Source organism: Moschus berezovskii, chromosome 7 (genome assembly GCF_049115385.1).
Source record: "Moschus berezovskii isolate FMDL1 chromosome 7, NW_MosBer_1.0, whole genome shotgun sequence".
Lineage (NCBI taxonomy): Eukaryota > Metazoa > Chordata > Mammalia > Artiodactyla > Moschidae > Moschus > Moschus berezovskii.
The window spans coordinates 13982502-14009840 of NC_142466.1; the positions used below are offsets into that span (position 1 = coordinate 13982502).

The 27339-nt window shown below is 47.3% G+C and overlaps 2 protein-coding genes across 2 annotated transcripts in view; one reads left to right on the top strand and one right to left on the bottom strand.

The window, feature by feature from the left end:
* Window positions 1-1711: 1711 nt before the first annotated feature.
* Window positions 1712-27339, top strand: part of PRSS51 (serine protease 51) — a 45539-nt gene continuing 19911 nt past the window's right edge. Inside the window, exon 1 of the mRNA XM_055427973.2 lies at window positions 1712-1927. The gene's annotated coding sequence lies outside the window, so the exon portion shown is untranslated. The remainder of the gene's footprint in view (window positions 1928-27339) is intronic.
* On the bottom strand, window positions 2588-21818 carry PRSS55 (serine protease 55). Its single transcript, XM_088838345.1, has 5 exons — window positions 21764-21818; window positions 19495-19687; window positions 17147-17397; window positions 15520-15662; window positions 2588-3663 (listed from the first exon to the last, which is right to left on the bottom strand). The coding sequence occupies exons 1-5, from the start codon at window positions 21816-21818 to the stop codon at window positions 3361-3363; spliced, it is 945 nt and encodes a 314-aa protein (XP_088694471.1). The 3' UTR covers window positions 2588-3360.

Here is a 27339-nt window from a genome sequence, read left to right on the forward strand (position 1 = left end):
ACACAGAATTTGAACCAGCTGGATCCAATTCCTCAAAGAGTGAGGGATACCTGAGCCCAGGTATCAGACCCATGGGCCCGTGTCCTGGTCTTGGACAGTGTCCAGAGCAGGGTGACCCAAGGGCTCAGGACTATCTCCATCTAGACCAGACAGGCCTGGGTGAATAGAGTCTCACCCCCTCGGAGCCCTGTGACCACGGGCCGTGGTTTCCTCAATCTGTGAACAAGGCCAGTGGTAGATCTGAATCCTAGGACTTCTGTGAAGATGAGGGGGAATTTTTTTTTGGGGGGAGGGGAGCTTCCCTGGTGGCATAGTGGTAAAGAATCTGCTTGCAATGCAGGAGACCCAGATTCCATCCCTGGATCAGGACGATCCCCTGGAGGAGGGCATGGCAACCTACTTCAGTATTCTTGCCTGGAGAATGCCATGGACAGAGAAGTCTAGCGGACTATAGTCCTTGGGGTTCCAAAGAGCTGGACATGACTGAGCGACTACCACAGCACAACAGCTCTGAGGACGAGGGTTTTATTTCTTTGATCAGCTACATGGCACGTTGGATCTTAGTTCTGCAACCAGGGATGGAACCCACACCCCCTGCATTGGAAGTGCAGAGTCTTGGCCACTGGATCACTAGGGAAGCCCCCTGCGGGGGATCTTAATACACAGAAGAGTATTTAAAAGTGTGGTTGGCATATAGGAGCTTTTCTGCACACGGCAGACTTTAGTAACAAGCAGAGCTGCACAGTATGTATTCTGCCTGCTCAGAGTCGCTCAGCTGGGAGCCAGGAGGCTGTGGACTCTGAGCATTCCTGACTTCTGCAGCAAGGGAGCAGGGGAATTAGAACTCATGCCATGGTGGGGTGAGGGGCTCCTGGGGTGCCCTGGGGGCTCCAGCACGCCTCCCCCCAGTCCTGGCTCTTAGCCCTTTTCTTCTCTGAGCCTCAACTTCCTCTTCTGAGCAGTGGGAGTGGTCCTCTCTGCCCTTTCACATCCACAGGCAAAAGGGTTGGGTGAGAAGATGCTTCTCAACAGGAAGAATAAAAGGTTCAGGCTTCCCAGGTGGCTCAGTGGTAAAGAATCTACCTGCCAACACAGGAGACACAGGTTTGATCCCTGGGTGGGGAAGATCCCCTGGAGAAGGAAACGGCAACCCACTCCAGTATTCTTGCCTGGGAATCCCATGGACAGAGGAGCCTGCTGGGCTATAGTCCATGGATTGCAAAGGGTGAAACACGGCTAAGACACTGAGTGGGCACTTTCCAAACGAGTGAGTTGTGTGTGTGGCAGAGAGGGGTGTGGGAGGTGGAGAGGACGCCACAAGAGTTTTGAGTTGGAAATGCTCCTCCTGCGAGAAACTGCAGAGAATCTGTTTCTCAGGAAACCAGGCGACCTCGAGGGGAGGCCAGCCGTCCAGTTCGTGGGCTCCATCTGTGCTCACAGCAGGCGATGCCAGGGGCGGTGGCAGAGTGCCCGGGCCGGCCACACCGACACCCGGGCAGCCAGGAAGAGGGGCTGACATCTGTGCGGGGGCGGGAGTGGATGTGGCGTTTTTAGTTGGAAAACAAAATGCATTTGTCAGGGTTTGCTCTTTCTTTGCTAAATACAGAACATTTGGGGAGAGGACGAGAGGGAGGAACACTGACTTCCCCTCCGGGAGGGGACGTGGACGGCAGGCTGGCAGGAAACACGGCTCCTCGCCCCCGCCCAGGCCGCCTCCTTCTCCGCCAGCCTGGCTGCTCCGCTGTCCCTCTCCCTCTCCTCCTTTGGGTCCAAAATGAAGTTGTTGCCAAGGTTAGGGTGAAAAGCGCTTTCCAGGGGCTCAGTTGGGAAAGAATCCACCTGCTGAGATGAGGGTTCGATCCCTGAATCCGGCAGAGCCCCTGGAGGAGGAAATCGGCAACCCACTCCAGTATTCTGGCCTCTTAAGGTAAGACTGAACAGCTCGGTGCTGCCTGTAACTCTTCCCTCTGGCTTCGGTCCCTGCTGGGTGCCCTGGGCTCTGATTCAAGATACAACAGAAACGCTTTGAAGGGAGTCTTGGTCTTTTCCCTGACCTACAGCACGGGTGATGCTTCTTCAGAAGGAGATTGTGAGAGAAAACACTTGCCGGATCTCCCTTGTTCCCCTCTAACCCTGCTCCTCCCGTGGTCTGAAAGCAATGGTCTCTGGACATCATTCCTTCAGGTGCTCCTGAGCGCCTGAGATTCAACTGTCCAAGAGATCGGTCAGCCAGAGGTCCAGTATCAAGGGGCATCTCCAGTATCCAGTCCCATTGATGTGTCCCCAGCACCCTGATTTCTGTGTGTTGGGGGGTACCACCCGTACTCACTCTCAGGGCACACTGTTCTAGGTGGCTGGCCCTTTGCTGGCTCCTGTGGGCATGTGACTCAGGCCTAGCCTAGGAATGTGCCGCAGTAATTGGAGTGGCAATGGGCATGGACCTCTGTATCAAGTGAGGGAGACCAAGGAGTTTTGCTGGAATTATCAGGAACATGGCTCTCTCTTTGGGAGCTGCTAAGACCTGCCCGTGAAGAAAGCTGATCGCCGAAGAATTGATGCTTTTGAACTGTGGTGTTGGAGAAGACTCTTGAGAGTCCCTTGGACTGCAAGGAGATCCAACCAGTCCATTCTAAAGGAGATCAATCCTGGGTGTTCATTGGAAGGACTGATGCTAAAGCTGAAACTCCAATACTTTGGCCACCTCATGCGATAAGTTGACTCACTGGAAAAAAACTCTGATGCTGGGAAAGGTTGGGGGCGGGAGAAGGGGACGACAGAGGATGAGATGGCTGGATGGCATCACCGACTCGATGGACATGAGTTTGAGTGAACTCCGGGAGTTGGTGATGGCCAGGGAGGCCTGGCGTGCTGTGATTCATGGGGTCGCAAAGAGTCGGACACGACTGAGCGACTGAACTGAACTGAAGCTGGTAGGATACGAACTGAAGGTCCTAGTGGTCATTATGGCCATTTCTTGGAAGCCCTTTTGGAGAAACAGTCCCAGTTAACATCTGCTGAGCTCCTGGGTCCAGCCATAAACCTGAAGGCAACCAACACACCACTCTTGTTTTTCTGTTTTGTCTTGTATTTTTTCTGTGATGCACACCTGTAAGCAACCCTTTCTGGCTTCAGATGGTTGGGCTTGGTAACTCATCTGCAATGAAAAGAGTCATGGCTACGACAGGGACTCAAAGGCCAGTCCCTGAACTCTCCAGCCCGCCTGACTTCCGGTTCTGCTGTCCGCAGCCTCAGTTCTAAGCCCTTAGTCTCTAATCTGTAGCCAGACCCCTGCTGTTGGCTCATATTCACACGTCCTCCTTGATTAAAGAATAGCATCTGTTTTATTAGTAGAAAAATAGCTTAGAACGTCACATAGGGCAGAAGGCAGGGGAGCAGCCAGAGTGTGGGGCTGCCTGGCTTGGGGAATTCTGAGGCACGAGAGACCTTTCCTTTTTGTTTGGAAGTCCCTACCATTCGCTCAGCGCTAAAGGGCCTTCCCTCTAACTCAGTCACCTTCTTAATCCAGGAGTGGTAGTTTTCTAACAAGGTGTATATTCCTGGAGTGTTCTTCAGGCCACAGGACCTTCCCCAGCTGATGATACCCACGTGGTACCACTTCTTGCCAGATTCTTGGGTACAGGCTAGAGGCCCCCCGCTGTCACCCTGTGGACAGAGAACACAGATCAGCAGTGAGCCCCATTCTCAGCTGTCCATCTGAGGCACAGCACAGCTCAGGCACGGAAGAGGGCTCATGAACCTTCCGACTCCGAGCCATCAAGCGAAATCAAGTCACTGCCAGTCAGTGCCCACCCCATCCCGGCTTCACAGCAGCGGTTGGCGGGGGTGGGGCTGGTGCCATGCAGCCGACCTCCACAAACTGTGGTCTGCAGAGTCAGGCGGTGACCGGGACGGGGCTGGGGAGGGAGGCGGAGGCACAGGGCTGGCAGGAGAATAACTCCATTCCATGTGTAGTACCAAGGCAGGGAGCTGGAACACGGGGGATGTGTCGCCCAGGCTGAGGAAGAGCAGGGACCCAATGTGCAGGTCTTAAATCAGAAACGCTGGACAGAAGGGAAGGAAGGAAAACAGGTTGCAGTTGGGGCTGTGGATAGGAACTGGGTCTCCTTTGATGTTCTTCCAGAGGCATGCGGGTGAAGTATGTCTCTTTTTAATCCTGTGGTGTGGGTGTTTGCAGGGTGCATGTGAGCTAAGCTGTTTTGAATGTGTGGCTCCTCCAGGGTGGAATCACATTGGTCTCTGACTCAGAGAATTGCCTATTTATATAGAAAATATGTATCTAGTCTGCACCGTGTCCCGCACATGGATATGGCTTCCTTTTGTCCATATTAATACAGGGAAAATGAGGCTTAAGGAGGATGCAGGGCTTACTCAGGGTTACATGGTGTTGGGGCCAAAGTTGGAATCAAGCCTTCCTGATGCCAAGAACATGTTCTTTCCCTCTGGCGAGGGTGGTGGGTTGGTGGCTACAATCGTTCAAACCATCCTCCTTTCTCACTGGAGGGGTGGCCTCCTATTCCATGATCATAAACGGGATTGGAATGAATGAGATCTTACATGAACTCTTAACGAGGAGGAAGAGGATCAGCACTTCCTGGACATGACGTACAAGGCCCACGCCTACTGCAGTGGAAGTGCAGAGTCGGAACCGCTGGACCCCAAGGGAAGTTCCATTGCGTGCTTTTCTTTGTGTTAGTTCAAGGTCATGGGACGAGAACCAAATCAGTAGGATTTCCACTCAAACAGCTCCTTCCATAAGTGCTGTTTTTAATAATTTTTCTTCATGTTATGATGGTATGAATATTATTAAAAAACCTATTTAACATATTGATTATTTCCTTACATAGCTTGGAGAGAACTAAGCTTGGAAACATAACTTCTAAGCCTGTTTCTGCATTGTTATAATGGAGATAGTACCAAGTATTTTCCAAGAGTGCTGGCAGTGAAATTTTAAAAATCTATAAATTACTCGGCATAGGGTAAATTCTATGTAGTAAATGCCCTAGAAATATATTCAGTTCAGTTCAGTCACTCAGTCGTGTCTGACTCTTTGCGACCCCATGAATCACAGCACGCCAGGCCTCCATGTCCATCACCAACTCCTAGAGTTCACTCAAACTCATGTCCATCGAGTCGGTGATGCCATCCAGCCATCTCATTCTCTGTCGTCCCTTTCTCCTCCCGCCCCCAATCCCTCCCAGCATCAGACTCTTTTCCAGTGAGTCAACTCGTCGCATGAGGTGGCCAGAGTATTGGAGTTTCAGCTTTAGCATCAGTCCTTCCAATGAACACTCAGGACTGATCTCCTTTAGAATGGACTGGTTGGATCTCCTTGCAGTCCAAGGGACTCTCAAGAGTCTTCTCCAACACCACAGTTCAAAAGCATCAATTCTTCGGCCATCAACTTTCTTCACAGTCCAATTCTCACATCCATACATGACCACGGGAAAAACCATAGCCTTGACTAGATGGACCTTGGTTAGCAAAGTAATGTCTCTGCTTTTTAATATACTATCTAGGTTGGTCATAACTTTCCTTCCAAGGAGTAATTTATTATTTTAGCCTTATGTATTATAAATATGGGCCCTTTACCACTAGGGTTCCCAGGTGGCCTTAGTGGTAAAGAACCTGCCTGCCAATGCAGGATACATAAGAGACTTGGGTTCATTCCCAGGGTTGGAAAGATCCCCTGGAGGAGGGCATGGCAACCCACTCCAGTATTTTTGCCTGGAGAATCCCATGGACAGAGAAGCCTGGAGGGCTAGAGTCCACAGGGTTGCACAGAGTTGGACACGACTGAAGTGACTTCCCATTCACACAATTACAAATACTACTTGTATATTTAGGAAGCAGAGAGTCCTTTCTTAGACTGCTGGAACTCCAGAGGGACATCTGTAAATTCATGTTCTTTCATGCATAGAGCCTTTAATCTTTTTCTCTAGGAAAGGAGGAAGGATTATCTCAGAAGAGGATCTGGCCTCAGGCAGCAAGGACCCAGGACTAATGACAGTCCACGTAATAAGAACTTTGTTTCGAGACTAAGGCTCGTAGCCAGAGATTGGTCTAGTTAGAAACATACTGACCACAGAACCTCCTACGTTCATAGCCATGTTAATTACATCACATGATCACGCCTGTCTGTTTTGGGTGAGAAGCACGTGACCTGGCTTCCAGCCTGGCCCCACTATGTCAGGCAAATCACTTAAATCTGAAATTTCTATTTTCTCAGAGAGAGTGAGACTTTCCCACACCCATTTTACAGGGTAGTTGGAGAGAATGAAATTACTGAATACGTGTGAAAGAGCTGTGAAGTTATTACACTGCTTCGGACCCATTCAGATAGTGAAGAGGATGATTGATGATTAAAATAACCTCATTTTCTCATCTGTGAAGCAGATGCAATTAGACATTTCTTTTACATGTCTTTCTGGCTCTAAAATTCTAAGGCTCTTTGGAGTGAAAGAAGACTTTTATGCAAGTATCAGGGGTGACGATGGGCTCATAACACCCTGGCAAGTAGCCCAGGATGGTGAAAATACTGTGTGGTGCCATTATGGTGCATGTCATTGTATGTTTAATCACAGACTGGGCAATACCAAGAACAAATGCTAATATCAGCCGTGGCTTTGGGTGGTTGTGATGTGTTGGTGTAGGTTCATCACACAGGTACTGCTCTGACGGGGACGCTGATGACAGGGAGATGGCGCGTGTGGGGAGGGCCAGGGGCGTTGTGGAAAACCTCTACACCGTCCTCTCAATTTTGCTGTGACCCTCAAACTGCTCAAAAAGTTTTTAAAAAGATCTTTAAAGAGAGTATTGGGTTGGTCAAAATGTTCGTTCACAATAGCTGACAGGAAAACCCGAACAAATTCTTTGGCCAACCCGATAGCTCAGGTTGACCTCCACCTCAAGCTTGGCAGCCCCGTGACCACATTGCCTGACAGCCCAGTTGGCTGCCAGCTCCAAACCACTGTCCACTGCGGTCTCTCTCTTGGAGGTCCCCTCTGCTAAGATTACTGTTATATTACAGGCACTTTTCAGCTTCCTAGGAAGGTTCCTCTCTTTGGCAGACATTTTTGTTGAGTATTTTCCACGCCAGGCACTGTTTGAGACACTGGTCAACCATGAAGACGACAACGTTTCCGCCGGGACTGAGGAGACAGCCCAGAAGACTGCAGCATGGTGATGGCTGTCTCTCAGGCGGCTCTTGGTCCTTCACAAGAACTACTGTGTAGCTAGCTGGGGACCTATCTGATTTTATATTTTGCGGGATTGTGCCACTGATTTTTTTAAGTTGAATATTTTTAAATAGTGTAATTAATAGGGGATTACAAAGAGGAAACGTGCTAGAAAAAGTAAACCACAAAATTCAATTGATTCAATTTTAATTTGTATTTTAAGGATAGCATAATCTTGCTGTTACTTTGGACATATTTCAATGTTTTCATAATCCAATTATAATTTCCCTTCATTATGTGATTACATTGTTTTTTTTCAACTTTGCTAAGTTTAAAAGTGTGATTTTATTTTTAAGGGCAATTATTTTTAAGCCCTAGGGGATTTTCTTGTCTGGTTTATCTGGTTTTAAGTGATGATAATATTATATAATTTCAGAAAACTTTCCTTGCCCAGATCACTGTCAGCTGATTATCAGCAATAGAAAGCTTTCTAAACAGAGAGCAAAACTTTTCGCATCATGATTTTTTAAAAAAAGGCTTAAAATGATAACAGCACATTTATTTATATCACTCAAGTTATAGAAGGTTAATTTTAGAAGCTTTCATTAAAGTACATTTTGATAAGGGATGGATTTAAGCAAAACATGCTGAACTCCAGATGGCAGCCACAGAGAATATCATCTTGACACTTGTGTTGCCACGGTTGGCTTTGGCCATTGGATGGTGATAAATCAAAGAGAGTGCAAAGACAGGCGTGCATACGGATGGGGCTTGAGTCTTATATTCTCGGTGAACAGCAGGGGCAAAAGCCGGGTCAACCCCTGGCCTCCCCACATGGCCACCCTCCCCTGGTGACCCTGCTCTGCTTCTGACCTTGCTCCGCCTCTGGCTTCTGAAATACTGAAAGTTCCCTGAACACACGACGCTGTGTCAAGCCTGTGACTTTCTCCCAGTTCTACTACATGTTGTTTTCCCCCTTTTCTGTTGCTATTGGAATCCTTCGTCTCCTACTGCAACAGGAACTGGGTGCTCCCTAGGTCTGTGGCATGGCTAGGATCAAAGATTTTCTTTTAATCCTTGTTGCTGAGATGCAAGAGATGCAGGTATGATCCCGGAGTCAAGAAGATCCCCTGGAGAAGGAAATGGCAATCTATTCCAGTATTCCTGCTGGGAAAATCCCATGGACAGAGGAGCCTGGTGGACTATAGTCCATGGGGTCAAAAAGAGTTGGACATGACTGAGCATAGCACAGCACAGCAAATTGGGAAGAGCTGTCTTCTCTTTGTTATCTTATGTATAACTGTAGATTCACGTGCAGTTGAAAGAAATAATGCAGAGGGATCCGACATACCCTTTGCAAGCTTCCCCCAGTGAGACCGTCTTGCAGAAGTATGTCCAGCACATAGCACTGTCGGGATATTAACACTGATACAGTTGATGAATAGAATCGTCCATCAACCAAACGATCCCCCAAGCAACCCACTGTCGGGGTACTAACACTGATATAGTTGATGAATAGAACTCGTCCATCAACCAAAGGATCCCCCATGCTGCCCTTTTAAGGCCATCTCCACTTCCACTTCCTTCCAGCCGTAAACTCTCCTTAAATCCTGGCAACCACTAACCTATTCTCCCTTTCTTTAATTTTGTCCTTCCAGGCGTGTTACGTAAATGGAATCACACAGTGTGGGAATTTGGGGTCAGCTTGTTGCACACAGCACGAATCTCTGGGCACATCCATGTCATTACTATATCAATAGTTGGATAGATTGCTTCTTGTCACAGCTGAGTGGTATTGCATGGTATGGATGTACCACAGTGTATTCTGTTATTCACATCTTGTAGGATGTTTGCTTCCTATTTCAGTCTATGATGAGTAGATCTGCAATAAGCACTCCTGCATGGTTTTTTGTATGAACACAAGCCTTCATTTCTCTGGAATAAATGCCCAGGAATGGCATTTGCTGGGTTATAAGGCAAGAACACGTTCAGTTTTTTAAAAACTACAAAGTTGGTTTTCAGAGTGATTAAATTATTTTAAACCCCGCCCCAACCCCCACTCCCGCCCCTAGCCATGTATTCATGATCCAGTTTCTTTGCGTTCTTGTCAGCATCTGGTTTACTATTTTATTTTTTTAATTTTAACCATTCTGAGGTGTACAGTAGTTTTAATGTGCATTCCTTTTTTGGTCACCATAAGAAAGCTGCTGTTGTGGCTATTTTAATATCAGACAAAGTAAATTACAAGATGAGGATTGTTAGCTAGAGATGAAGACTTTCCTAATGATGAAAACAGATACAGACCATTCACTTATGAATGTGTAAAACTCAAGAAAGTCCACATTATTCCTACAACATGTTGAAAGTGCTTCAGAATTCACACAATACTAATTTTCTTATGGTTCTGGTTAAATTATATATACCAATTTATAACAAATGGTAAAATCTGTAATTCTGTTCAAAGTTTTAAAAGATTACTTAAGAATAGTTTCTTGTATTTCTATGCCACCTTTATAGTTCTGGTTTCTCATTTCTTAATTGGTAAATTCAGCGTGCAGTTTCTATCCCAGGCTAATTTATACACTTCTGGAAGGAACAGCCTCTTAAATCCACAGAGTGTTGAGGTGGGGAACCCCCAACCACATCAAATTCGTTTCACATATGATAATATACATGTTTCAATCCATTCTCCCAAATTATCCCACCCTTGCCCTCTCCCACAGAGTCCAAAAGACTGCTCCACACATCCAAGTCTCTGCTGTTGTCTTGTATACAGGGTTATCATTATCCTCTTGCTATATTCCATATACGTGTGTTAATATTGGTGTTAGTATTGGTGTTTTTCTTTCTGGATTACTTCACTCTGTATAATAGGCTCCAGTTTCGTCCACCTCATTAGAACTAATTCAAATGTATTATTTTTAATTGCTGAGTAGTACTCCATTGTGCTCCATTTTTGCACTGGATAGTCTGTCTTTCTGCTTTTGAGTTTGAGAGTGCTTTCTATATTCTAAGCATAGTTCCTTTGTTGGATATGACCTCCCAGTCAGTAGCTTGTAATTTCATCCTCTTTGTTTTCATTTATTATACATATATATATAATTTGAGCACAATTGCTTCACAGTGTTGTGTTAGTCTCTGCTGGACAGTGAAGTGAATCAGCTGTAGGTGTATATATATCCCCTCCCTCATTCCCTTTTTTAAAAAATTATTTTTATTTGACTTCCCTGGGTCTTAGTTGAAGCATGTGGGATCTAATTCCCCAACCAGAGATTGAACCCAGGCCCCTGGCATTGGGAGCACCGGAGTCTTAGCCACTGGACCACCAGGGAAGTCCCTTCCTCATCCTCTAAATATGGTCTTTTTAAATTTTGATGAGGTCCAGTTGATCAATTTTTTTTCTTATGAGTTATGTTTTTGGTGTTACTCTATGTCCCAAAGATTTATTTTTTCCTAAAAAAATTGTATAGTTTTACATTTAGGTGCGTGATTCATTTCATGTTTTAACTGAATTTACTCCAGGAATTCATAGTTCTCAATTTTTCAAAAAAAAGACCTTTCTAAAGCAAGCTGCTTGGCTTTGTTTTTAATTTTTAGACATTTACTTATCTAGATCTTAATTGCCCCATGAGGGATCTTTTTGTTGGGCATACAAATTCTTAGCTGTCGTGGCATGTGGAATCTAGTTCCCTGACTAGGGACTGAACCCAGGCTCCCTGCATTGGGAGCAGAGTCTTAGCACTGGACTACCTGGGAGGTCTCCCCAAAAGGTATTTTACTCAGATTTTTACTTTTCCTTTTCCTTATCTTATGTTCATCAATAAATGGAATCCATGTATATTAATGAAACTCTATTCTATTACAGATAACATCTTGAGTATTAGGTTACGGATCCTGGTTCTCATATGAATCACCTGTTTTAACAGGCTTCTTACAAAACTGGAGTGGGGGAAGGGGGATGCCAACTCCTTTTCATTAGATTGGGGTAGAAGTCAAGACCCCCCACTCGGGCCAGCAATGACACCAAGGGAAGGAATAGGAGTGTGACTACTATTGGCTGGGAGCCCAAGATCGTCCTGTGGCTTCCACTGACACTGAGGGGGACAGAGGACGGTTCGTTATGACTGGACAGTAAAGCCCTGCCTTTCCACTCAGCCTCCTCTGACACCAGCGAGGTGGGCGGCAGTGGGGAGGGGGAGGTTGTCCGCTAGACCTTGCTTGCTGGGGTAGGAGTGCTACCGGGGTTTTCCTGGTATGTTCCTGGAATAGAAGGATTACTGTTAAATAGTTTCTGCCTTGCTAGATTGTCCTTTCTTTTCCTCCAAAGAGAGGAAGTCTTTCTTGTTTGGTTTTGGTAGTTTGTATCTATGACCATTGGCACTTTTTCCCCAGCTGGTCCCAGGAAATACAGTGCCCTTATGTACTATGTTTTTCCTATTCTGTTGTTTTCCTCTATTTCTTTGCATTGATCACTGAGGAAGTCTTTCTTATCTCTCCTTGCTATTCTTTGGAACTCTGCATTCAGATGCTTATATCTTTCCTTTCCTCCTTTGCTTTTCGCCTCTCTTCTTTTCACAGCTATTTGTAAGGCCTCCCCAGACAGCCATTTCGCTCTTTTGCATTTCTTTTCCATGGGGATGGTCTTGGTCCCTGTCTCCTGTACAATGTCACGAACCTCCGTCCAGAGTTCATCAGGCACTCTATCGATCAGATCTAGTCCCTTAAATCTATTTCTCACTTCCACTGTATAATCATAAGGGATTTGATAGAGGTCATATCTGAATGGTCTAGTGGTTTTCCCTACTTTCTTCAATTTAAGTCTGAATTTCGCAATAAGGAGTTCATGATCTGAGCCACAGTCAGCTCCTGGTCTTGTTTTCGCTAACTGTATACAGCTTCTCCATCTTTGGTTGCAAAGAATATAATCAATCTGATTTCAGTGTTGACCATCTGGTGATGTCCATGTGTAGAGTCTTCTCTTGTGTTGTTGGAAGAGGGTGTTTGCTATGACCAGTGCATTCTCTTGACAAAACTCTATTAGCCTTTGCCCTGCTTCATTCCATGCTCCAAGGCCAAATTTGCCAGTTACTCCAGGTGTTTCTTGACTTCCTACTTTTGCATTCCAGTCGCCTATAATGGACAGAAATGGTATGGACCTAACAGAAGCAGAAGATATTAAGAAGAGGTGGCAGGAATACACAGAAGAACTGTACAAAAAAGATCTTCACGACCAAGATAGTCACGATAACGTGATCACTGACCTAGAGCCAGACATCTTGGAATGTGAAGTCAAGTGGGCCTTAGAAAGCATCACTACTAACAAAGCTAGTGGAGGTGATGGAATTCCAGTTGAGCTATTTCAAGTCTTGAAAGATGATGCTGTGAAAGTGCTGCACTCAATATGCCAGCAGATTTGGAAAACTCAGCAGTGGCCACAGGACTGGAAAAGGTTAGTCTTCATTCCAATCCCAAAGAAAGGCAATGCCAAAGAATGCTCAAACTACCGCACAATTGCACTCATCTCACACGCTAGTAAAGTCATGCTCAAAATTCTCCAAGCCAGGCTTCAGCAGTATGTAAACCGTGAACTCCCAGATGTTCAAGCAGGTTTTAGAAAAGGCAGAGGCACCAGAGATCAAATTGCCAACATCCGCTGGATCATGGAGAAAGCAAGAGAGTTTCAGAAAAACATCTATTTCTGCTTCATTGACTATGCCAAAGCCTTTGACTGTGTCGATCACAATAAACTGTGGAACATTCTGAAAGAGATGGGAATCCCAGACCACCTGACCTGCCTCTTGATAAACCTGTATGCAGGTCAGGAAGCAACAGTTAGAACTGTACATGGAACAACAGACTGGTTCCAAATAGGAAAAGATGTACGTCAAGGTTGTATATTGTCACCTTGCTTATTTAACTTCTATGCAGAGTACATCATGAGGAACGCTGGGCTGGAAGAAGCACAAGCTGGAATCAAGATTGCCGGGAGAAATATCAATAACCTCAGATATGCAGATGACACTACCCTTATGGCAGAAAGTGAAGAGGAACTCAAAAGCCTCTTGATGAAAGTGAAAGAGGAGAGTGAAAAGGTTGGCTTGAAGCTCAACATTCAGAAAACAAAGATCATGGCATCTGGTCCCATCACTTCATGGGAAATAGATGGAAAAACAGTGGAAACAGTGTCAGACTTTATTTTTTGGGGGCTCCAAAATCACTGCAGACGCTGACTGCAGCCATGAAATTAAAAGACGCTTGCTCCTTGGAAGGAAAGTTATGACTAACCTAGACAGCATATTAAAAAGCAGAGACATTACTTTGCCAACCAAGGTCCGTCTAGTCAGGGCAATGGTTTTTCCCGTGGTCATGTATGGATGTGAGAGTTGGACTGTGAAGAAAGCTGATCGCCGAAGAATCGATGCTTTTGAACTGTGGTGCTGGAGAAGACTCTTGAGAGTCCCTTGGACTGCAAGGAGATCCAGCCAGTCCATCCTAAAGGAGATCATTCCTGGGTGTTCATTGGAAGGACTGATGCTGAAGCTGAAACTGCAATACCTTGGCCACCTCATGCGACGAGTTGACTCACTGGAAAAGAGTCTGATGCTGGGAGGGATTGGGGGCGGGAGGAGAAGGGGACGACAGAGGATGAGATGGCTGGATGGCATCACTGACTCAATGGACATCAGTTTGAGTGAACTCCGGGAGTTGGTGATGGACAGGGAGGCCTGGCGTGCTGTGATTCATGGGGTCGCGGAGAGTCGGACACGACTGAGTGACTGAACTGAACTATGTACTATTATCCAGGCTGGGAGGTAAGAGGCGAAAGGAAAATGCAGGGAACTCACCGCTCTGTCGCGCCTTAAGTAGTAGAATATTTGGTTCCAATTTCATCTTCTCTTTCCCTTACAGAGTGTTTACTTTTGTCTCACAATATAATGTCCAGGGCTTTCAGCTGTATTTAGAGAGAGGGATCAAGTGAAATGTGTCTACTTCATCTTGTCCAGAACTAGAAGTTCCAATTATCTTGTTTTGTTTTGAAATGTTTTAAATTGTCCAGGAAAAACACAAGGCTTGTGTGACACTGGTTCCGTCTCTCTCCGTGGTCTTCACAATGTTCACCATGGGGGGGCACCTTCTAAAACAGATGCCATTGTGGCTGGAGTTCTCTCTTTCCTGCCTCACAGCCTTTGCACGAGACAGCCTTTTTGTCACTCATAGAGCATCTAACATCCACACTTACAGTTTCACACCAATGACCAGCTCTGCTGCCCAACTGATGAGTAGGGCTAAGTGGGCTCCTCAAGTGAGCACTCCCAAGATGAATCTCTCCCACCCTTACAGCGTTAGTTTACGAGGGTTTTTCCTCTATTTCTTTTCTAGTATCAGCCAAAAATGTTTTTAAATTTTGTGTCCATTTTATTAAAGAGAAACTAAACTACCAGACTTTTGTTCAGTGGAAGATACATACTCATCTAATACGTTATGGCAGTTTACCCAACTGCCTGCCCAGGACATAGTGGGCTCCTTTAGTCAAGCAACCGTAAAAAAAAAAAAAGGGACTTCCCTGGTGGTCTAGGGGTTAAGAACCTGCCTTCCAATGCAGCAGACGTGGGTTCAGTCCCTGGTTTGGGAACTCAGATCCCACATGTTATGGGGCAACCTACATGCTCCAGAGCCCATCTATTACAAAGAAGATCCTGTATGTTAAAACTAAGATCCAATGCCACCAAATAAATAAATGTTCTAAAAAAAAAGAAACCGTGTCTCACCAGTGGTTTAGAACCCAGGACTTCCCTGGTGGTTGAGAATCCACCTTCCAGTGCAGAGGATGTGGGTTCCCTCCCTGGTTGGGTAACTAAGGTCTGGAGTCTCGACTACTGAGCTTGCATGCCACAACTGGAGGGAAGCCCAAGTGTCACAACTAAGATCTGACACAGACCGAAGAAAAGGAAAGAAAAAAGTGTGGATCTCGGGGCTCAGTGCACTGCACAGAGGTGGCTAAAATGAAGGAAGGAAAAGAATTTCTTGTATGGACCTCAAGTCTTCCTTGCCTTTTTTTTTTTTTTTTTAACAAGTCTCACAGATGGAAAAAGCCTTGGGGCCCTACCTGGAGAAGGCCAGAAATATTTATTCAGGGTTGCTGCTTAGTGACTCACAGGACCTGACACCAAGTATTCCCAAATCCAGGTCCCCGTTCTCACAACTAAGCCCACTTCCCACACTTTTCCCAAACTCTTACTGTCTGCTTCCCATGGACAGAGGGTGCCTTTGTGCTGGCCACCCCAGGGGATGCACTGTACCTTCCCAGGTGCCCCCACATTACCTGGCAAGAATCGTAGCTTTCATTCTCGTATCCAGCACACAGCATGTTTTTGGTAAGTTTTGAAAATTCCTTAAAACACTTATCCCAATTCATTATGGTCATGGGTGCTTTCAGCAGCTCAGTTTCCATAGGCTCGTTGAGACCTGAACCATGGAGAAAGCCCATTAGAAGAGTCACTGGACTCCAGCCCCAGTGCTGCTAATGCAACCAAATGGGCCCCAGGCCATCCTGCCCAGCATCCCACCAGCCACCCAGCCACCATTTTTTCACAGAACCTCATTCTCCACATCCTTCCAGTAATCCCTTGCAATTTACTCATTCCACCGACCCAGGGTGGAAACAAGTCCCCACCTATTTAAATTATTCCTCCCATTCAAAATGCTATTCCTGCCTCCAGGAAGACTTCCATCTTGGCTCCAGCATCCCCACCGACTTGACTTCTTAGAACTGGCTGTTGATCAGCTCTCACACAGTCCTGCCTCTCCAAGCCACGTTTGCCTATCACGCCTCTCTATTATGTTGAGTATGGCACTTCTGACACCGTGCCACTGAAACTGGGCTGCACTCTCAGTGAGAAACTCTCAGGTCCCCCAGACAAAGGTAGGGCAGGTTGGTTGACAGTCTTTTTCGTTTTCTAATTTAATGATTTTTCAATGGAAGGATAATTGCTTTACAGAATTTTGTTGTTTTCTGTCAGCGGTTGACAGGCTTGACAGGGGGTTTGCCAAGGCACTTCCTGGACTTCCAGCTTGCAGGAAATTTGTCTGGATTTATCTCCATCTCATTAACTCTGACCACACGGAGATTTCAAAAGTCTTATTGCATATTTTTAATTTTGCAGGAACCCACCTGCCTCTTCCTCACTTCTAAATTTTGAGTCATGTCTGAAGCCCTGAATCAGTACCCTCCAGTCACTAAACTCCTGAAATACCTACCGTGTTTCGGACCCCAGCTTGTTGCAAAACATCCCCTAAGGACCTGTAGTCTTGTTCAGGCCTGAGTTAGTGCTGTGCTGTTCCCACCCCTCCCACACCTATGTTATTGAGTTTTCTGTGGGGACAGTTCAGTGGGGGCTTTCATAAGCCCTTTATACCCTGGTCCAGCTCCTCCTATTTGGGCCAAGCAACAATGTATTGACAAGTAACAAGAACAGATTCATTTCTAAGAATGGATGGGCAACACTCCAGGACCATCTAAAGTCTAGGCCAGGGCAGGTGTCTTGAATGCCTGTGGGAATCAGGTGGAAAGCATGCATGGGTGAATCAGGGAGATGAGAGACAACAGAGCAGGGAGCCCCTGGCAAGCAGGAGGCTCTGCATTCGATCAAGCCAACAAGATGGTTGTGCGCTGGCTGGCAAAGGAGGACCACACCCAGGGATGGCCCACATCTGGCATCTCAGCTCTGGGCCTTGGCGGGGGTTGGGGGGGTGTTTCCTTGGTAGCTTGGAAGAGGCTGAGGTCAGGCCTCCCTGGGTTTCTCGTGCTCAGGGATTAGCTGAGGCAAGCCCCTCCCGCCCCTTCCTCAGCTCTCTGCGCCTTCTCCTCTAGGTTTACTGGCCCGTCCTCAGATGCCAGTGATGTGGCTCTTACCCCAGCTGCACCCAGGAGATGCTGAGCTGTGACGTACCAGATTTGACCTGCCCCCATCCTGCCACCCAGCAATTGTGCCACTTGGAGAGCCCGGGCTCCATGGGCAGGCAGATGGGTTCTTTCAGCTCGTTGAACGTGATGGGATTGTCCAGCATCAGCAGAGCGATGTCATTGTCCATGTTGACTCTTTGAAAGTCCTTGTGAAGAATGACAGTTGTGACTCCCTTTATCTCCAGGGATGGGCTGGTTAGGCTGTTGGTTCCCAGCACGACTCTCAGTTCTGTGGGCCTGATGGAGGGGGAGAACCGAGAGGGAGGAAAGTCACAGGGGGCCCAGAGTCTGCTGCGGCTGAACCCTAAACCCCACATGGTCCCACTGGCCTCGTCCTACTGAGGCTGTTGCTCAGAGGTTGTGAGCATTTGCAAAAGGTAGAGAAGGAGCGTGAAGCAGCCAGTGTGGGACCACAGCCGCCTTGGGGCTCCAGCATTGTCCTAGAGACCCGAAGGAGACAGTCCCACCTCACTGGGCAAATGCAGGGCTTAGCTGTGCCCCTCAACCACCTGCCCAAGAGCCCACGAAAGACCACTTAGCGCAGATCAGACACTGGCACACAAACTAGCCCTCAGATAGGTAAGGGGTTAGCGCATCAACCTGTTTGCCAGCAACTTAGAGACTCAGATTCTGTTTGTTTGCAACATATGCAACTGACCAAAGTTAAGTATTCAGAATATATAAAGAGATTCTACAAATAAAAAACTGTCAAACTCTAGCAGTCATTATAGGAGAGAAAATATACCAATAAGCTTGAAAATATCAATGTAGTAGTAGTGAGAAAAATACTGATTATGACCATAAAGATAATAGTCTTTCATGCCTATCAAAAAGCCAAAATGAAAAGTTCTGAAAAAGTAGCAAGTATTGGTGATGATTTTAACACTTGTATACCACTGGGGGAAATTTAAATTGGTGCAACCACTTTGAAAAATCATTTGGTGTCTTCTAATAAAGCTGAAACTCCAATACTTTGGCCACCTCATGCGAAGAGTTGACTCACTGGAAAAGACTCTGATGCTGGGAGGGATTGGGAGCAGGAGAAGGGGACGATAGAGAATGAGATGGCTGGAGGGCATCACCGACTCGATAGACATGAGTTTGAGTGAACTCCAGGAGTTGGTGATGGACAGGGAGGCCTGGCGTGCTGTGATTCATGGGGTCGCGGAGAGTCGGACACGACTGAGCGACTGAACTGAACTGACTGAATAAACTTGAAGATGTACAGCCCTATGATTCTACAACTTCTCTCATAGAAATAAACTCTTGTGCACATATATAGAAGGCCCATGCAAGAATCAAGAATGGAATTTAATCTAGACCTGCCATTGGTGGGGCTTCCCAGGTGGCACTAGAGGTAAAGAACTCACCTGCCAATGCAAGAGACATAAGAGACTCAGGTTTGATAGCTGGGTTGAGATGACCTCCTGGAGGAGGGCATGGCAACCCACTTCAGTATTCTTGCCTGGAGAATCCCAGGGACAGAGGAGCCTGGCAGCTACTGTCCTTAGGGCCACGAAGAGTCAGATATGACTGAAGCAGCTTAGCATGCAAGATGCACTGCCACTGATGAAGCAGAAAGAGTCTTCAGGAATTTCCTTCCAGGCAGAATGGCCAGGAACTTTCCAGGCCCTAAGTATCCCATGAGAGCAGACGCAACCAGTTTCTTTGCTTACCCCAGGGTGAAACTTTCCCTGTGGTTTATCAAAGTTAAAGTTCATCTTTCTATGTATCTTCAATCTTTCATGAGATGGTGGAACAGAAAAGTACAAGTGCTGGAAGTGGATTTAAATGTTATTTCTTGTCTGCTAGATGTGTACCTTGGGTGAATCACCCAACCTTACTGGGCTTCGGTTATCTTCTCTGTAAGATGAAGATGTTCATTTGAGCTGCCCTAGGGTTGTTGTAAGATGGAATGAGTTAAAAGGGAGCAAGGGAGCAATTCATTCTGCCTTTCTCAGGGTTGGTGTATATGATTAAATCAGTTAATGCACATGGTTTCTTAGAACATGATTTGTAATCACTAAATGCTCTATTTTCCACCAGTCTCCTGGAATGCAGAGAAAACTCTACACAGGGCAGGGAAGTCAGGTGTCAGATGGCCCAGGAACCAAGACCTCCAGAATTTGGAGAACTTCCACCTAAAAGGACTTGAATGTCCCAGGAGAGGTAGACAGACCAGTCCCCAGGGTGGAAGGCAGTGGGTGGTGGTCATTCATGTCTGCTTCAGGATGCAGCAACTCCAGAACTCCCCTGGGCAATTGGGCTTGGCTGTGTGTGGGGTGCCCCGGGTGCACACACTGTCAGGAGAAATGGGATGAAGCTGGTACTCACGGTAACTGCTGGGGGTAAAAGCAGTGAGCCGCTGTGATGATCCACCACTCGCTGAGGATGGCACCACCGCAGAGATGCTCATTTCTTGCCTGGACACTCACCTGCCATGGAAACTCACCCACTCCAGCCTCTGTCCCTCCTGTGATTCTGGAATACTGAGCTCCTCTTGCAAACAGGGGTCTTTCACCACATTCTGGTAGAATGAGAGAAAGGAAGGCAAAAGATGTAACACTTAGTCAATACCTATAGGAGATCCATAAGTAACTATCATTATACCCATTCTAGAGATGGGGAAACTGAGGCTGGCCCAGTGAAGCACCTTAGAAACACGAGTAAGCCAACAGAGGCTTCACATTTGTCTCCCAGAGCCTGGGACATGGTCAAAAGTGTCGGCTCTGTCTCCCTTCCAGATAAGCAAGTCACTTTACCTTGCTAGTTTCTGCTTTCATCCAGGAGAAATCAGAGGGAACACCTGCCCAGACCAACCTGTAGTGCTTGGCAGAATAATGCCTCCCTCTCAAAAGATGTCCATGTCCTAATGGACCATGATTTGGAACTTGTGAATATGTTGCCTTATGAGGCAAAGGGGACTTTGAAGGTGGAATGAAAGTTGCTAATCATCTGATGTTAAAATGGGGAGATTGTCTTGGATAATCCGAGTAGGCCCACTGTAGTCACACTGGCCCTTAAGGGTGATGGATGACAGCAGAAGGAGAGAGATGTGACTATAGGAGAAAGGCATGGAGAGGTGCAATATTGCTGGCATTGAAGATGAAGGAAGGGGCCTCAAGCCAAGGGATACTGATGACCTCTAGAAGTCAGAAAACCCCAGTTAACACACTCTCTCTAAAGCTTCCAGTAGAAGCACAGTCCTGCTGATCTTAGACCAGTGAGGCCCATGTGGAAGTCCTACAGAACTATAAGATAAAGCATTTGTGGGACTTCCCAGGCATTCCCAATGCAGGGGGATTGGGGTTCAGTCCCTGGTCGGGTAACTAGCTCCCACATACCACAACTAACAGTTCTCAAGCTGCAACTTGGGGCTGGCACAAGACAAGGAGCAAGGGAAGTGGTTTCCAGGAGGGGCATGTGGGATATCAGAAGCCACTGCTCTGTGAGCTGGCCTCTTAGTGGCCATTAACTTATTTGTGAGCTGCTCCTTGGGCAGATGACACCACCCTTATGGCAGAAGGTGAAGAGGAACTAAAACGCCTCTTGATGAAAGTCAAAGAGGAGAGTGAAAAGGTTGGCTTGAAGCTCAACATTCAGAAAACTAAGATCATAGCATCTGGTCCCATCACTTCATGGCAAATAGATGGGGAAACAGTGGAAACAGTGGCAGACTTTATTTTTTGGGGCTCCAAAATCACTGCAGATGCTGATTGCAGCCATGAAATTAAAAGGCGCTTACTCCTTGGAAGGAAAGTTATGACTAACCTAGACAGCATATTAAAAAGCAGAGACATTACTTTACCAACCAAGGTCCGTCTAGTCAAGGCTATGGTTTTTCCCGTGGTCATGTATGGATGTGAGAGTTGGACTGTGAAGAAAGCTGATCGCTGAAGAATTGATGCTTTTGAACTGTGGTGTTGGAGAAGACTCTTGAGAGTCCCTTGGACTGCAAGGAGATCCAACAAGTCCATTCTGAAGGAGATCAGTCCTGGGTGTTCATTGGAAGGACTGATGCTAAAGCTGAAACTCCAATACTTTGGCCACCTTATGCGAAGAGTTGACTCACTGGAAAAAACTCTGATGCTGGGAGGGATTGGGGGCAGGAGAAGGGGACGACACAGGATGAGATGGCTGGATGGCATCACCAACTCAATGGACGTGAGTTTGAGTGAACTCCAGGAGTTGGTGATGGACAGGGAGGCCTGGCGTGCTGTGATTCATGGGGTGGCAAAGAGTCGGACACGACTGAGCGACTGAACTGAACTGAACCTTGGGCTTCCCAGGTGGCTCAGCGGTAAAGAATCTGCCTGCAATGCAGGAGACTCAGGATTGATCCCTGGATCCGGAAGATTCCCTGGAGAAGGAAATGGCAACCCACTCCACTGTTCTTGCCTGGAGAATCCCATGGACAGAGGAGCCTGGTGGGCTACAGTCCAGGGGGTCACAAAGAGTCAGACATGAATGAGGGACTAAAGAACAATAAGAGCTGTCCCTTTGACCTCGGGCTCCTGGCAGGATGGAAGGGAAGGTGCAGGGCCGGGGTCACGCCCAGCCCCACTGGAGAGTCATTCAGGCCCCCAGGCAACTGTCCACATACCAAGGTGTGCATCCCTAGCCTGGGACATGAGCAGCAGAAGGGACCACAGGAGCATGGCCCTGGGCATGGCTGTTGGCCTGGAGGTGATGGAGGCCAGGGCTGAGGGAAATGACGTGCCACGGCCTTCTGGTCAGAGCCACCCCCTCCGGTGATGTCACAATGGGCCATGGGTCTGAGAACTCAGGCCAAGTCACACGGGCTTCTCTTCTGGCCACTCTGCTTCTGAGATGAGCCTCATTCTAGTTGCCTCCTTGACTGAGCTTCCCTTCCTGACGTGGCACAGCCCTCCCTTCACACGTCCTCCGGGGGCGTGGGGATGCCTGGGTGGCCCCTGTCACACCTGGCTTTTTTTAAGGCTCAGCGGCCCCCCACTTCCCCAGTGACTGTGAGCAGAAGGCCTGCACCAGGGGCTGCCAGGCTGCACCCTTGGAAACAGGAGGCACTCAGGAAGGTGCTCAGGGAGACCCTGAGGTCTGTGTAACCCAAACCCTGGGCAGTCCAGGTGTCCATGGAGTTCTCCACTCAGGCCCCGGACCTGGGTCACCAGCATGTACCACAGGCTGGGTTCAGAGGCCCCAGCCTCCCCCACACTCAGCCCAGCAGGTGGCAGTCCCCCTTCCCACTCTCTCTGGGTTTATTCCATGTGGCCCCCAAATCTCCACAAGGCCCCTATCCACTTCTAAGGATGCAAAGATCAGACTCACAGGTGGAAGTGTCCAGCCCGAGTCTTTGCTCGTGTTATTGGCTCAGCTGTATGATCTGGACCTTACTTTTTTTTTTGACACTTTCAGGACATAGACTTGGGTGGACTCTGTCCAGGCACCCTCAGTACCACTTTCCTGACCGCTGGCCAGGCCTGATGTTTAGACGTGAATCATGTGCTAATTCAGTTCCCAAAGTGACCTCCGGTCATTTTCTAGACTTGCTGTGTCTACCCTGCCCAGTCTTGTCCCCTGGGTTTGCTCCTCTGCAGAAAGGAATACTGATGCTCAAATGGTAAAGTTGCCGTGAAACTGTATAAACTATTATGTGCGTGTGTGTGCTAAGTCATTTCAGTCGTGTCTGACTCTTTGCGACCCTGTAGACCATAGCCTGCTGGGCTCCTCTGTCCATGGAATTCTCCAGGCAAGAATATTGGAGTCGGTTGCCATGCCCTCCTCTGGGGGATCTCCTGACCCAGGGATTGATCTCGCGTCTCTTATGTTTCCTGCATTGGCAGTCGGTTTCTTTACCACTAGTGCCACCTGGGAGGCCCATATAAACTATGATCACTTGTCAAAAATAAATAAATTGTAACTGGAAGGTTAAATCATCATGTTGTCATTAAATAGAAGAAACATTTTAATAAGAAAACTCATGTAAAAAGTTGTGAATCTCAAGACGAAATCTTACGCCTTGGGTGGGGCACCTCTTTACGACACCAAGGCTGCAGCCCCAGCTACTCTTGGAGGAGAAATACCAGGCCATGGGGCTTGCTCCTCCCTCGGGACCAGGGCCCTCTGTGAGCAGCTGCCCTGCAGAATCCAGGTGTCCATGCTGAAGGGAGGGCGGGGCCTGTAATGTGGCTCTTTCCCCACCTGTGCTGAATAACACCTGCTACCTCGTCTGCCTTGCCTTGACCAAGGGCTCAGCCTTTGTTTCCCGGCACATGGATAAAGATTCCCAAAGCACACTGGGTCACCTGGCCTGAGTCTAGCTCTGCGTCTTCCATCTGCCCTTCTTTGGGAATCAGTGCTCCCCCTCCACAACCCCCCCGTACCAGCTCCCCGGCTCCTGATTGCTCTGATCCTGGAGGAGGGTGTGGAGGGAGGTGGAGCCTGGGCCCCCCATCTGCTGGGAGACTGGAGGACCATGGCCCTCTCTCTGCTGGGAGGCCGGATGGGCACACCTGCCCTAAACTGAGCCCTATCTATTGCAAAACACTCAATCGCTCCTCAGCAGTTTTTGGCCAAGCTTCTTCACAACACCAGTGGCTCCCACCACATCTGAGTCAGTGGAGAGAGTGGCCAGTGGGGCCAGAGCTGCGGTGCATGGCGGCCACCCCAGAAGCCACCATTCCTGTAGACTCTGATGGGAATGTCTCCCCCCGGAATTGGGCAAACACGGTCTGCCCCTTGTGCATGGAGAGAAACCTAGGAATGTAAGGGATCTGTAGAAATCCCAAGAGGAAAGCAGGTACTTGCTGACATAGGCTGCCTGGTGGATGCTCCAGAGTTGGTGCAAAGGGCTCACCAACATCCAGTAAGGACAACGGTCAGACACCTTGGGGAATGTATTTGGTCTCCTCTTGTGCTCACGCAGGGCTTCCCTGGTGACTCAATGATAAAGAACCTGCCTGCCAATGCAAGAGACAAGAGTTCAATCTCTGGGTCAGGAGGATCCCCTGGAGAAGGAACTGGCAACCCACTCCAGTATTCTTGCCTGGAGAACCCCAAGGACAGAGGAGCCTGGTGAGTCACAGTCCATGGGGTCACAAAGAGTCAGACACGACTGCGCACACACACTACACATGTTCATGAAGGGACTGGCTGCTCCTGAAAGGCATCCTTCTGCTTATATTATGCTGCATTATTTAAGAAGTGGTCTGTGTGTGGATTCCAGTCAGACATACCTAACCTCGAATCCTGTTTCCAACATCACACATCATTTTTTTTTTTAAACAGCAATGGCATTCATGCTCTAAGTCATCCATGTGCAAGTTGCATTTTTACTTTTATTTTTTTGTTGTGGCTGTGTGGGCTCTTCACTGCTACTCGAGGACCCTCTCTAGTTGTGGTGGGAGGATCTATCTGACCCATGGTATGTGGGATCTTAGATTCCTAACTAGGGATCGAACCTCCATCCCCTGCCTTGAAAGGCAGACTTTTAACCACTGGATCATCAGGGAAGTCCCTGATGTCACACTTCTCTAAAGGGCCTTGTGCTGTGCTTAAGTCACTCAGTTGTGTCCAACTCTGCGACCCCATGGACTGTAGCCCACCAGTATCAGGGACCTGCCTCGATATGGACCCAGGGTATCCTCGGGATGAACGGCGTCAGCGTCAGAGAGAGAGAGAGACAGGGGCTGATGATTCCTTGGTTTATGTAGGAAACCAATAAAACCCCAGCATGGGGTGTGCTCTGTTTACATAGGCCGCAGGCGCCCTCTCGAATCACTGGAGGCACCCCACCAGGACACCCCCTCGAGTGGCTCTTAGAAGCCCAGGCAGATAAGTAAATGCAGAGGGCCCAGTGCTCCATGGATCTCAACCGGAAAAAGGAGAATAGAGAAAAGGATGGAAAAAGAGAAAGAACGACATGGGGAGACCAAGCTTCAGTGAGCAAGGCCCAAAACTTTATTTTCCAGTGCTGCTTTTATACCCTAAGTTGTGCACATAAAAAATAGAGAAAGGGAGGTATAGAGTCACGCCAGAATCACGCGTGGTCAGCAATCTTGACCCTTATCAGGATCAGGGCTTATTTGTGTATGTCTCGTGATATACAAAAGTTTTAGGTGGTTTACATCATCTTCTGGCCAGGAGGCCTGCTAACAGTTTATGGCCCTCTCTCCTAACAAAGGTTAGTCAGCTAGAAAAAGGCTTATATTCTTTCAAGGTGATTTTCCTAAAGTCAGGCGCTATTCTCCAAAGACACATGACAAGGTTACATTCCTATAAGGCAAGGGTGTAGTGATCTACAAGAAAAGAATTTATTAACTTAAGATCTGATGTGGTTAAATCAAAGGCTACTACTTATTTTCTCTATATGTGATTAATATATTTCCAAGGATACAATAGATAGAGGAAACTTTGCAGCAAGCATTGATTCAACAATGAAATCTTTTTTAGTACTATTCTAATGATTTTAACTTCTTCAACAGATTCCTGTATTTAGAATATTAGGCTTTCTGTCCTTGCATGGCTGGGAGGCTGTAAACAGTCACATTCGTAGTTTTAAGAGCCCGGACAAACTTGTCATGCAAGTTAGAAAGCTATCAGAGGGGCTTGGATTGGAACACTCCTATTAAGCCGAGGAGAACTTTTTTTAACTACAGCTCTGAATTAATGTTTTCAGAGAAAGGTGGTTGGGGGGAAGCCCCCGTAAGTATTAAGAGGACTTGGTAAGAGACGTAAGATAGTAAGGCAGTCAGACTCCGGTTTTCTTTGGGGTAGATGCTCGGGTAGGTCCAGGGGGTTCCTCGAGTCCTGATTAGCCTTTGCCCCTCAGGCCTCTTCCCCAATTGACCTTTGCCACGGGTAGGATTTCCCTCGCTGGCTCCTGGCACACCAGGCTCCTCTGTCCACGGGATTCTCCAAGCAAGAATACTGGAGTGGGTTGCCATTTCCTTCTCCAGGGGATCTTCCCGACCCAGGGATGGAACGCAGGGCCCCAAAATGCAGGCAGATTCTTTGCATCTGAGCCACCAGGGAGCCCCTAAAGGGCCTTAGACATGCTGCTATCCTCTCAGAGTTTCCCTTATCTCTACATGGGGGATATTACAACTATCAGAGTCAATATGAGGATTGGCTGGGGTGACAGTGTATCTTCGCTTCGGCTGCTACAACAGCATTGCTCAAGAACTGGCATATCGGAGTAAATGAAAACAAAAATCTCTTGCTCTCACTGATGTTATAGTCTAGTAGAAGAGACTACCTCAGATGATCATAAGAGCTATGGAAAAAATTAAAGCAGGGCATAGGAAGTGGGGTTGGAGAAAACTGCAGGTGCTGTTTTTATATTTTTATTTTTAATTTACTTGGCTAAGTCAGATCTTAGTTGTAGCATGCAGGATCTTAGTTAAGGCATGTGGGACCTCGTTCCCTGACCAGGGATCGAACCCGGGCCCCCTGTATTGGGAACAAGGAGTCTTAGCCACTGTACCATCATGGAAGTTCCACAGGGGCTGTTTTCAGTAGGGTGAGTGGGGAGGTCTCCTGGACAGGGTGACAGAAGAGACCTGAAGGAAAGAGGGAGCAAGGATTGTAGATAATTGGAGACCCTCGAAGGTAACAAGGAAACTTGTGATATTTTGATGTAAGAAGAAATATACGTTCTGATCTTTATTCAGACTTCTGACCAGAACTCCTAAACCCTTTTTAATTTCCTAATTGATCAGAACAATAGGAACATCTTTGCTTTAGTATTTGCTTTATTAAAGTGATAAAGGTGAAATGAGCGCCTTTCAGCTGCACCTGTTTGTATTAATGAGGTAATTATTTTTCTGCAAGTTTGTTTTACTCATTGCTCTATCATCATTAACCAATAATTTCTCAATAAATATTTAATTCAAGAGACTAGCTTACTAAAATGAGCATCAAACTCTTGTAATAGTGATTACAATTCAGTGTAATGTGCTGTGCTTAGTCACTCAGTTGTGTGCAACTTTGCGACCCCATGGGCTGTATCCCACCAGGCTCCTCTGTTCATGGGGATTCTCCAGGCAAGAATACTGGAGAGGGTTGTCATGCCCTCCTGCAGGGGATCTTCCCAACCCAGGGATTGAACCCAGGTCTTCTGCATTGTAGGCGGATTCTGTACTGTCTGAGCCTCCAGGGAAGCCCATGAACCAATGACACATGGTACATGTTGAATTTAGT

Coding starts and splice junctions, on each gene's coding strand:
- PRSS55 (XM_088838345.1), bottom strand. CDS start 21,818: ATGCTCCTGTGGTCCCTTCTGCTGCTCATGTCCCAGGCTAGGGATGCA. Junction 17,398..19,494: donor TTTTACCCCCAGCAGTTACC/GTGAGTACCAGC, acceptor CCCCTCCATCAG/GCCCACAGAACTGAGAGTCG. Junction 3,664..15,519: donor AAAGCTACGATTCTTGCCAG/GTAATGTGGGGG, acceptor CTCTGTCCACAG/GGTGACAGCGGGGGGCCTCT.